Raw genomic sequence first — 12097 nt, forward strand, 5'->3', positions numbered from 1 at the left:
TTTCCAGAACTCTTTTTTGAGCGTGAAGATATCACCAGGAATCAAGAAATCCTACTAAAGAATTCCTCCAGATATTCCTTCTTGTATTTTATAGAGTCCTTCAGGGATCTCTCCAAGAAATCCTTTTGCTTGATTAGCGATTTTATTTTTTCAATGATTCCTAGGAGAATTCTTCAAAGATTTTTCTTGTGATTTATCAAAATTTTTTCAGGAGTTCTCTAGCGATTATTCTGGATAATTGTTCAGGGATTCCAAAAAACTTGATTATCTGGATAATATCAGGGATTCGTTTTTAAATACCTCCATAGATCCTTTCAACAATAACAGATTTAATCCAGAGCACACATCTATAATTTTATTAAACGTTCTTCTGTGTTTCCTCTTAAAAACAATCTTATTCGAAACAACACGACCGCGCCTTGAAGATCTACAATCACGTTATTTATTCATTAAAATTCGGTCACCTATGTTGTAGTTTTGTAAGATCAATCTTTTTTTAAGGAAATTAAAGAAAACTTAAATATTCTATAAACAAACATAGCATCTGAATTGTTAATTCTTTAGATGCCTTAAAGCGGCAAATAATTTCACTCTAAATCCACATGTACTGGTTGGGATTAACATATTGAAGTTAATACATTGTGTTGACAGTCTTTTCCTATTGTAACTTATTATAATTTGAAGCTGTTGCTGGCTTTGTCCAATGCAGCACCCTTACATTCGATTTACATTCGAGTGATCCCCAACAACGTTGTACAAAGGAAGCCGATAGAAATGTTTACGGTGTGCTCAGTAAATAGCTTTAATCGACAAAAAAACTGTTTGTTTCTAAAGAGGAATCTTTCGCTTGATTAGTTTACTAATCACAAAAACAATTTGTCTTTACTTGAATTTTAGCTGGAAGAAGCATTTGATTTCACGAGTCAACATAAGCTTGATGATTAGTTCGTAACAATTTCCCGAAGACATTTCAAAACTTAAAAACGATTAGGTTCAGATTGGATGCTTCACGTTTTATACGATTCCATTATCATCTAGTAAAGTAGTATTCACTTTAGATGCTACTGAACTCTACAGAACGAAAAACAAACATTTCATGCGCAAACCCATCGGCCATCGGCTAGTATACATATGTAGATTAGTAAGTACCCTTGCTTAGAAAGCTCCTCTCTCTCCCGGCGAAGGTCATTAGTACTTCAAAACGTACACAGCCGAATCAACCACGCGCCAAACAAAATACTCGAGCAAAATCGCCGGTCACAGTATACATGTAGCTGTTTTGGCAATCTATTTGGCATCGACTCCCGACAGCTGAGAAAACACAACCGACAGACAGAGGTGACGTCACCAAAAAGCAAGAAACGTGTAACTATTTTCGACCCCATGCTACACACTAAAATGACACTAACCTTCACGTGTGACTCGGTTCTACTTGGCTGACTTCCAACTCTTGCGATAACCGGCCTAATGGCCACTTTCGCTGTTTAAACCGTCGAAGAGCTTTTGTATCTTCACCACGCTCAAACAAGTCCATAGATCACACAGTAAACCAACCGTTTGCACAATCCGTAAGCGAATTACGCGATTTTCGTTTCTTCTGCTCCAAAGTCTTTCTTGAGTTCAATAACAAACCACGTCAAGAAGCGAAAAATCGGACACCGACGACACGACAATGATGCATCAATGACGAACGGAAAGGTTCAACTGACGGATCGACCGGCTCTCTGACTGTTCGACGGCCGATTGGCTGACTAACTCACCCATTACACAGCCAGTCGAAGCACCAGCGCACAGCTGTTTGTTTAGATCGCGCGCGCTGGGAGTCTCACGTGTTGTGTTGGTGTGCTGCTCATGCTCAATAATTCATGGTAGAAAACAAAATATCGAAAAGAGAACCTATGAGCGCGGGCGAGACTGAGGGATGATGCCGCTGATTCCGAGAGACTGCTAATTGATAGCAATTCGGAACTCTTCCCATTATGCTTCCCCGATGCGGGATGGCGAGGCGGTTTATGCCTTGGAAAGAGATTCGTGGCGCCTAATGGTACACTTTAGGTACTGTTGCAGTTGTCTATGAAGAACAGTTCGTTATCGGGAAATGCAACCAAATGCGAACGGCTGAGAACGCAGTAAAAGCAATAAACGTGAGAAAAAAGAGGAGAGGATTAATTAAAACCTGTGAATGGAAATTAACCTACAGTCAGGCTTCCTTCAACCCAGTGATATCCACACACCAAATTCTGAGTTTGCCTTCCAGCAAAATGGAATGCTGAAAGAGCTTCAGCAATTGATATTTTACTGGTTATTCAGTAAAGTAAATATTTGTTGCTGCATATTCAGCAAACTGCCAGCAAAACGTCTGTCAAAAACTTTCGTCAGTACAGTTTGTTTTCGTCTCGCCAAATATATAGTTCTTCTATTTACCAACGGATTTTTTTAAATATCACGAATCTTCAAGAAAATATAAAATTCCGATACATTGGGAAACATTTATTTCTATTTTCAGACATATATGTTGCAGTATCTGTTCAGTTCCATCAGATCCGCTTGGAAACGGATGATTACGGTCGATTTCGTGGTGGAACTATTGGGATGTTGCAGCTATGTGAAAACGAATTTCGAGTCATAAAATGGATTTTTTGTATATTTCTAATGTGTGACGCAATAAAGTTTTTAATTTAAGGTTTTATCAGAAAACATTTCATTTTCCTGACTAAATCCACAAATTACTAGAAATAATTCAATTGCTGGTTAATCAGCAAACGAGTTCGGGCATTGCTGAACGTTCAGCATAAGAACTGTCATTTTCCTGATAATCCAGTTTGCTGAACGATCTGCAAATTTTATTTTGCTGGATGGATTGCTGAAATTACAGCACAAAATAAACAGCAATTTTTTGCTGATTATCTGCAATAAAAATTTGGTGTGCACTTTCTTTTGAACGTTATTTGAAGGCTGAAAATCAAAGAAAAAATACATAAAACTCTCATAACTCGATATCGAAGAGACCATCAAATTGGAAAGTTATCGAATTACAGAACACAAAATCATGCAATTGCTGTTAGAGGGACCATCGAGGTGGCCATAAAACAAACTAACTTTTACTATGGTTCTTTAAATCGATATCGCGATATGGAATATCGAGTTATGGAGTGTACACTGTAATACGAAGCCACCCCTATAAATTACAAGAAATCACATCAGGAGATCCAAGTAACTATTTACGCTGAAAATTTGATCAATTGGTTGCCGCTGGAGGTGAATCAATCATGTTTTTGGCGTAAAGCATTGTTTGGTTATCTAGAAATGTGCTGTTGAATATTCGAGGTTGGTTTCGATTCTTATTTTTTCAAAACAGCTGAGAAGTGGCGGTGGGTTTTGTAAGAGACCACACCTGATTCTCTCACCGGGGATGATTACAAAAGAACAATCACAGAGGAGATTCCCTTACCTCAATTCTACCTGTTCCACGAATGGATATTCTTGAATTTCAGCAACAAATTTGCATCTAATAGAAGAGATTTGTTAGAATTATTTGTTACTAATTATTTGTTTGGCAACCAATTATTGACCATTATTAACCAGCTGTTTGCTTAATAATGTAAATTTGCCCAATTAGCCATTTTTAGATTCGTAGGATAGGTAGATAGTAAGTTACGAGTCGCTACTAAACTATCCTAATGAATATTTAAGTTCAAATCAGTACGAAAGAAGCTAAGATCATTCAGCCAAGTATGCATTATTATTATTATTATTATGTATTATTCGACCTTGTTCTCCCTTTAGAAGTAGGTTAAGCATCAGGCTGCTTTTTTGGAGCATGCAACGTCACTATGCTCTAGATATCGCGATGTCGGCCTTCCTTACCCTCGTGGTAAAGTCTGCGATTTGAAGCAAAGCCATGCTAAAAGTGTCTGGGTTCGATTACCGGAAATTTCCTTGACATTCTTGGGCATAGTTCTTCTTCTTCTTCTTTCTGGCATCACGTCCCCACTGGGACAAAGCCTGCTTCTCAGCTTAGTGTTTTTATTAGCACTTCCACAGTTATTAACAGAGAGCTTACTGTGCCAATGACCATTTTTGCATGCGTATATCGTGTGGCAGGTACGAAGATACTCTATGCCCTGGGAAGTCGAGAAAATTTCCAACCCGAAAAGATCCTCGACCGGTGGGATTCGAACCCACGACCCTCAGCTTGGTCCTGCTGAATAGCTGCGCGTTTACCGCTACGGCTATCTGAGCCCCCTGGGCATAGTTCCTGTCACAAAATTAACCGATGCAAAATGGCAAAGAAGGCTCTCAGTTTAAGGATTAGGCGCGGGCGAGCTCAACTTTGTAGCTCAACTCCTTTGCTCATATCGAATCTCAAAGTTTTAACAGTTTTGTGCAGGGTATCAGTTTCAGAACGCCATTTTAAGCGAAACAAAACTTGTAAATTTGGAACACTCTGAACTTTTTGAGTATTTGGTTTCGGAATATAAATTGAAATTTTCAAGGTAGAATCTTGTGGCACGAAAATGCAAATTAGCAGGGAGTTCTCATCATAAGAATTATAAAATCCAACTGTTTCGTAAAGGTAAAACTATCGGAAGCTAAATAAGAGTATTTAGGATACGGTCAAACATTATGCCGCAACTCAGGTTTTGTAACAAAGTTCCACTTCTTGAGTTCGGAAGGTCAAAATTTAATTTTTGAAATACCTGTTACAGTGCTGTTAGCGGTCAGACTATAAAAAATAGTGAGTTTAGTGACCAAAATTCTCAAAATAGTGATCATAAAGTGACCTAAAAGTGACTTCAAAACTTCAAGTATTAGTCATAGAAATGACTGGAAATGAAAATAGGTTCTATGTGGATATTGATTAACCTACATGTTTAGTAGGTTTAGAATGTAGAGAACTGCAGTCATTTGAAATATTTATTAACAGTTATCTGTCTGGGGAATAAGATTTGATTATTGCGGTCCGAAAGAAAAATCTACGGAATGCGATTGTCTGAAAGTGTCTATATACCGTCGCAGTGATAAGAAAATTACCAAATAGTTCAGATTTAACAAATTTGAAACATTCGCATCCTTGAAGAATGAAAAAATCCAAGGCTACTTGATTTTTTACGTTGCGTTTGAATTGCGCGCATTTTATCTGCGCGTTACTGCCGCCGCTGGATGTGGATTTCAAATGAGCACCTCAAAACCCTAAATGGTCAAAAATACAGCGCATTTGAAATTTCACTTCCCATTTCTTACGAGACGAATATTAGCTTGGTATAGGTTACTATTTTAAATTTCAGTCGGAAGAAAACTCTTAGTTTATCAAATACATGAACTCCGGAAACTATCACGACATTTTTAGTGAAACTTTTGATCATGGGAAACTTACTGGCCAAAATTCATTGAAGGTTTTTAAGTAGAGGTACTCACCCCGAAATGAGATCCCCTGATTTTTTATTTTAGAAATGTTTGTTAACACTAACATGACATTTGTTAGAAAATTTCGATACATGAGTCGATGAGGCTCACCTTCGTACTTGTTTTCCTGCATTTAGTTGTTTGGCTTTGTTAACATTATAGAAAACAGACTAGAAAAAAAAACGTGAAAAATGATCAATTTCACCCGAAATTACGGTACTTGAAGCATTTTTACAAATCTTATGAATAAACTGATGGAAAATTTTCGAATTTCGATTGTAGACAACATTGTAACGGATTTCCTTGAAAAAAATCGTGAATGAATTTCAGAATATTCTGGAAATAAAATCCTGGCTAAATCCAAAATTCAAGAACAAGAGACACGGACACCGTCTTCAGCCATTTAGCTGCACAGACTGTAACTTAACACTAGACAACGGACAAGCATGCTCCAGTGGCACAGCCGCGAAACATTTCTGACGAAAAGTTTCAATGGCTGAAGCGGGAATCGAACCCACACCTCATGACACGATGCGCTCACTGCCTGACGACACTAACCACTCGGCCACGAAGCCCACGACATATAAACTCTGGCTAATTTTGTAGCGAAATATTTGTAAAATTAAACCCTTTCTTCCACACTCCAGGACACAATTGTTTTTATACGAACTCGACACAAACCAAATTAGATGATTTTTATGCATAAGTATTAATAAGAAAATCGTTTCTTGAGTTCTAGAAATATCTACATTTCAACTGAAGGATTTAATAAATGATTTTTTGAAAACAATAATATCACTCAGAGACGACTCGTAATCTCACCTTTTATCTGCTATACGACCCTGAAAATTACTAGCTTCACATACTTAGATTATAAAGTAAACAGTAGCGATTGAAATCGTCTTTTATAAGAAATTTCTATTCATTAGATGCATTCTGTTGATGAAATTCATAAACATGTGGATTTGAAGTTAGGGAATCGCCGCTGATAGCAATATTGATTAATTTATTGTCCAACAATGTTCAAGCATTAATTACAGACGTGTTTTTGTATAGAAATAGTTAACCAAAGTCGTGCAAAACATTATCAAGGGTTAATCAATGGAAAAACGTGTAGTTTATTTGTTGGAATTTTTGATGTAATTCTTGAAATAATTTCTAGCATAATGAGTACTCGTTTTGAACTCCTGAACGAGTTTCTGACAAACCCTTTGATTTTTTTGGTTGTTATTCCTAACTGTCTGGCTTATCTTTCGGAGGAGTTTTGACGAGGTTCTTTCAGAAGCACTATGGGCGATCAGGTGGCCAATAATCGAAAAAATGACTTGTTCTGATAGGTTTTCCTTGTACATCATTCCATAGTAAACTCTTCTATTAAGTTATTCCTGGAATATCAGGGCAAGATCTTTTATATTTTAATTGATACAGTATGTCAAAGTTAGAGTTGTTAAGAAAATTTAAGAATTCAATGGAAATACAAGGTACACATTGAATACAATATACTGCATAATCGTAATATTTTATACAGATCTTTATACATTGTCCGAAAGCTTATTCAAAAAGCTATCTAAGAAAAATAAAATGAAATAAAAATTCGTACTTTAGGTTAGAAAATGCGGGGAGTGCACTGAAGAAAATATATTTGATTTTATATCGAAACTTCACACATCTCATACTTTTTTGTCCCAAGTTGTCCCAGGCTAAAATTTATTTCCAAGGATACTTTGAGATGTAAACTAAAGGATCGTGAAGAATTTGGCTGCACAAATTTGCACTTTTTTGATTTGGGGCTTTTCGAATTTTTCCAATATTTTTAGCCATTTCCTATTAACAACAGCCAAAAAATAATTCAGAGAATAAAAAAATATCGCTAAATCATTCGTATCATCATTTCTATATAAGTTCTAACATTTATAATGGTTTGTACAACGTTAATCGCATAAATGGCTTATATGCATCATTATTACCACAACTTATTGTTTCGCTATAGGCCCTATTCAAAAGTTAGTCTCGAAAACTTGTTTTTGAAAATAAAACATCAAATTTGTATCACTAAACTCATAAATACGACATGAGATGGAAAAAATATTTTTGGCCGCAAGTCTGTATGGGAACCGCCCATAGTGAGAAGGCAGGTTTAGATTCCTTCTACAGCCGCAGATTACTGCAGAAAGTTCTTTAGATGTGCTTCGTTTTGATTGAGAACCCGTTAGGGTGGCTATAACCCATTTAAAACGAAGATAAACGTCACTTTTTGACATGAAGATCGATTTATCAATGTTGGTACCCCTGAATTTCTATTGTAATTCAATATTTTGACAGCAAAAACTCAGCCCGATTAGTGAAAGTCTATCATTAGGTGGGCTACAGGTTTAGTGCAACGAACGAAAGTTGACTGTAGTAGATTATTTAAAAAAATTTCAAATTGGTTTTGGTTCCCGCCAAAATTTATTCTAGTATTGCGTCAAGAAAATTTAGAACACAGTCGATTCCTTAATTTTGTTAGAATCTTCTCCAAAGCTTTCGCCAGCATTTATTTTACATTTTCTGTTGGAAAGGTGTAAGAAAATAGTGACTTTAGTGACCATTTATCGGAAAAAAAATGACGTTAGTGACTTTTTGTTGAAATTAGTGACTTTTTAGTGAACAGGTCGAAAAAAGTGACCAAGTCACTAGAAAGTGACTCACTACAAGTCCTGCTGTTATACTGAAGAATCCTGTTGAGAATCCTGGAAGAACTATGATCAAAATCCTGATTTCAGACGAAATCTCTGCAATGGTGCTGATACGAATTCTAGAAAGATTGGATAAGAATCGTAGAAAGATTTGATGTTTATCATGGAAAGATTATGATGAAAATCGAATAAGGATTCTGTTGAAAATTCAGAATGAACTCTGATGAGAATCCAATAAGAATTCTGAAGAGAATCTAGAAAGCTTTCTAATCAGAAAGAATACTGGAAGGATTTTGTTAATAATCCAGGAAGGATTATGCCTAGATTCCTCGAAGGATTCTAATGCAAATCTTAGAATGATTAACCCGTATAGGTCTGAGTGAAAGCAAAAATTATAAAATCTTCACCGCTCACCGAATGGATTCAAATGATTTTTGTCAGTATACTGGCACACACATCTAGCTTCTAGAAGTGGACATAGGAACGCGGAAATATTCCTGTGGCCGAAGTTATTCCGGTGGGTCACTGGGTCAGGTCGGGTGAAAAGGATACTGTGCGTTTGCGCCCCTGGAGATAGGCAAATTTCAAGTCACAGATAATTTCGAGGAATCGACTATAATGTGGCCACTATATGACGGAATTTTAAGAAAAAATCATCAGTGTAAACCTTTTGAGAAACGATTGAATTGCATAACTATGAGTTTTGCATTTGATTGATCCTACAAATGACCATTTTCGGGTCCCGTAACGCCTCAAACTAACGATAAAGTAGCCAATTTGTATTTGAACATATGTGCCAAGCTTATCGGAACGCATTTCAGTGCACAATTACTCTTCGAGAATTGAAACGGTTTAGTATCCAACAAATCTATTGCCAGTTCTTCCGGACATCCGAATGGTGCAAAACTCTTCATTTATACTGTTGAATATCAGATCTTAATGATTTAGGCAAATTAAAATGATTGTCATTGCAAAAAAATAAAGGTAACTTGGCATGTCCCAAAATATAGTCCTTTTTTACCCGACTTGACCCAGTGACCCACAGGAATAACTCCGGTCATAGGAATATTTCCGAGTTTATCTGGCCACTTTTAGAAACTAGATATGTGGGCCAGTAAACTGACAAAAAATCATTTGAATCCGTTAAGAATTCGCTGAGCGGTGAGCGTTTTAGAATTTTTGCTTTCACTCAGTCCTATACGGGTTAATCATGAGAATCCTGGATGAATTCTGCTCTGATAAGATCACTGGAACGATTCTGATAAGATGCTTATGAAATCCTGAGAGGATTCTTATGACAGACAATTCTGAGAAGATTATGATGAGAATCAATCCTCAAATTTTAAAGGGATTTTTTAAAGAATTCTAATAAGAAGCTTGAGACGAGTCTGGTGTGAATTCTGAGAGGATGCTGATGAAATACCTTAAAAAATTCCTTAAAGGATTCGGATGAGGATCCCAAGAGGATTGTGATGTGAATCCATAGAGAATTATGATGATAATTCTGAGAGGATTCTGATGAGAAATCTAAGAGAATGCTGAGAGGATTCTGATAGGAAACGTGAGATAATACTGAAGAAAATCCTGAGAGAACTTTGAGGAGAATTCTGCGAGAAATCTGATATCATACGTGAATCCTACAAGAAATCTTATGTGGATCCTGCGAGGCATCCAATAAGAACTATGAGAGGTTGAATTCCGTGAGGATTCTGAGAGATCATTGATTGGATTAATCAGAAATTTTCTAGGATGCTCATCCTTCCTTCCAAGATTCTCAATGGAATCACAATTTCAAAAAAAAAAAAACATTGGAACTTTGTAACTAAATCCTAACTGACAGCATAGTATTTCGTTAGTTACTTCACGAAATAATTGGATTTAATATTCCTCGTCATGATTCCTCCAAGTCTTCATTTATACGCCAATTCATAGTTTCTTAAAAATATGAACTTAAATTCAGGAACTAAATACCAGGGCAACAAAACAAAACCCAAAGTGGCTTCCATACGTCAAGAATGTCCCAACATTACCTTTTAAAATTTCAATGTTCTGAAACAGTGTTATTTGATGTTTCACATAGTGGGTGTATTCTGGTGATAAAAGTCGATCTTTTGGAATCAAAAACGTAGTTCTAAAACTGAACTTAAAATGCTCACCTGGATTCAAAATGACCAGATAGACTTCCAATGGTCATCTTTGGTCGAGTAAATATTATTTTTAATGACACAATATGGAAGTCACCATTTGTTTTGGGTTGGTTCTCCTATATCTGAACATGTCAAATGGCCAAGTGGTTGTTGTGACTCAGAACTATTCCACGTAAGCTTGCAAGACTTTATATATACTATGTTCATATATTTTCACATAAATAAATTCGAAATATATTGAAATTTTACCAAGAACCATTGGTGGAATATGAGGTGTACACTATATTTTCGACCGTGAATCCGGATTGGACATCAGTATCAAAATCTTTGTAAATGCATTTGGATGTACATTTAATACCCTGCACAAAACTGTTAAAATTTTGATAATTGATCATAGTCTAAATATATGAGCAGAAAATTGCAAAATAGTCGTCCACGCCTTTCAATGTGATTATAAAACGAACCCAAACTTTGAATTTTCAAGTGCACAAGACAGGGGAATCTGACAACAGTTCGCGATGAAAATCAATCAAATTACCTTCCTGCTGGTGGTGCCCGATAAATTTTCAACACGGAGCGCTGTTTGGTTCTCAAGTCTTGTTCTCTTGAAAATTTGTGGTGTGGCTTCGTTCTATAATCACCTTAAGGGTTAATAACTGTGGAAGCTATCAAAGAACACTAAGAAAAATGTGTTCTTGCTGAGCTGAAAAGCAGACTCTGTCCCAGTAGAGACGTGAATCCAATAATAAGAATAACGTCACTATTAGCAGCCAAACCAAGATGGCGTAAGGTCGACTATGTTATCTCTGACATCTTCCTGGCATAACGTTGTCCTTAAAAAAAATAGAAACATATCTCTATCTGCCGATATTGAATACCTTTCTCTCAAAAAGTAGAACATTTATTTAGAGCTTAAATTATGGTCAGACTTCTGACCAAACGTTTCTGACACACTATGTTCATATATTTTCACATAAATAAATTCGAAATATATTGAACTTTTACCAAGAACCATTGGTGTAATATGAGGTGTACACTACATTTTCGACCGTGAATCCGGATTGGACATCAGTATCAAAATCTTTACAAACGCATTTGAAGGTACAACACAAACAAAAGATTTTGAATGTGTTCAAATCGAAGGTTATTTTTACTAAAGTATAGAATTCACAACATATTATTTCATCACTCAACGCATCTCTTGAATCACACGTGACTCATGAATTAAATATGAAAATAAAGTGTACAATCACACCATAGGAAACATAATAACAAAGTGGGGCAAGATAGGGTTTCAGATTTCAAACGTTTACATCGGATCATTTCTCTGGTTCCCTCTGTCCTATCAATTATGCATGAATAGTTGACCGCAAGCATCAACCTCAACGCAAAGGAGCCCGCTTCTAGGCACGAACAGCATCGTTTCTCGCATTTAATCTCACAAAGTAATGATTCATCTCCCATTCTCGTCTCCCCTTCCCACACAGAACTGGGCGATGCCGAGTTGGAGCGACGCTTCGACGATCCCAGTAACGACGTGGACTTTGTACCGTCCAGCAGAGCCAGCGACGGCAACGCGCATGGAGAAGGTCGTCATTCCCTATCGGCTCGCAAGCAGACGCGCCAAACTGAGTCGCAAATTTTGGCCGAAAGCGAAGAAAGTGGATTCATTGGCAGGGCAACGGCCACCCAGTCCGTGACCAAGATCGATTTGGGACTGAACTCTCAGCTGACGGGAACACGCGGAACGACCATTACGGTGATCTTCGAAGTGACCAACTTCCGCCAGACACCGGTCTTCTACTATTTCCGCGTGACGGACGAACTGGGCTTCCTGCGGTCGCTCTATCCGGGCTCGTAAGTTTGGAT

General features: G+C 37.0%; 2 protein-coding genes across 5 annotated transcripts in view; one reads left to right on the top strand and one right to left on the bottom strand.

The window, feature by feature from the left end:
* The window catches only part of LOC5564210, a 209711-nt gene that overhangs the window by 186813 nt on the left and 10801 nt on the right, over positions 1 to 12097 (bottom strand). The window lies entirely within an intron of this gene.
* LOC5564410 overlaps positions 1 to 12097 on the top strand; it is a 132156-nt gene that overhangs the window by 119156 nt on the left and 903 nt on the right. For all 3 annotated transcript variants that reach the window (XM_021838488.1, XM_021838487.1, XM_021838486.1), the window contains exon 7: positions 11716 to 12085. In XM_021838488.1, the coding sequence (XP_021694180.1) occupies positions 11716 to 12085 (370 nt within the window). The remainder of the gene's footprint in view (positions 1 to 11715; positions 12086 to 12097) is intronic.

The sequence above is a fragment of the Aedes aegypti genome, chromosome 1 (assembly GCF_002204515.2).
Source record: "Aedes aegypti strain LVP_AGWG chromosome 1, AaegL5.0 Primary Assembly, whole genome shotgun sequence".
In the NCBI taxonomy this organism is placed as follows: Eukaryota; Metazoa; Arthropoda; class Insecta; order Diptera; family Culicidae; genus Aedes; species Aedes aegypti.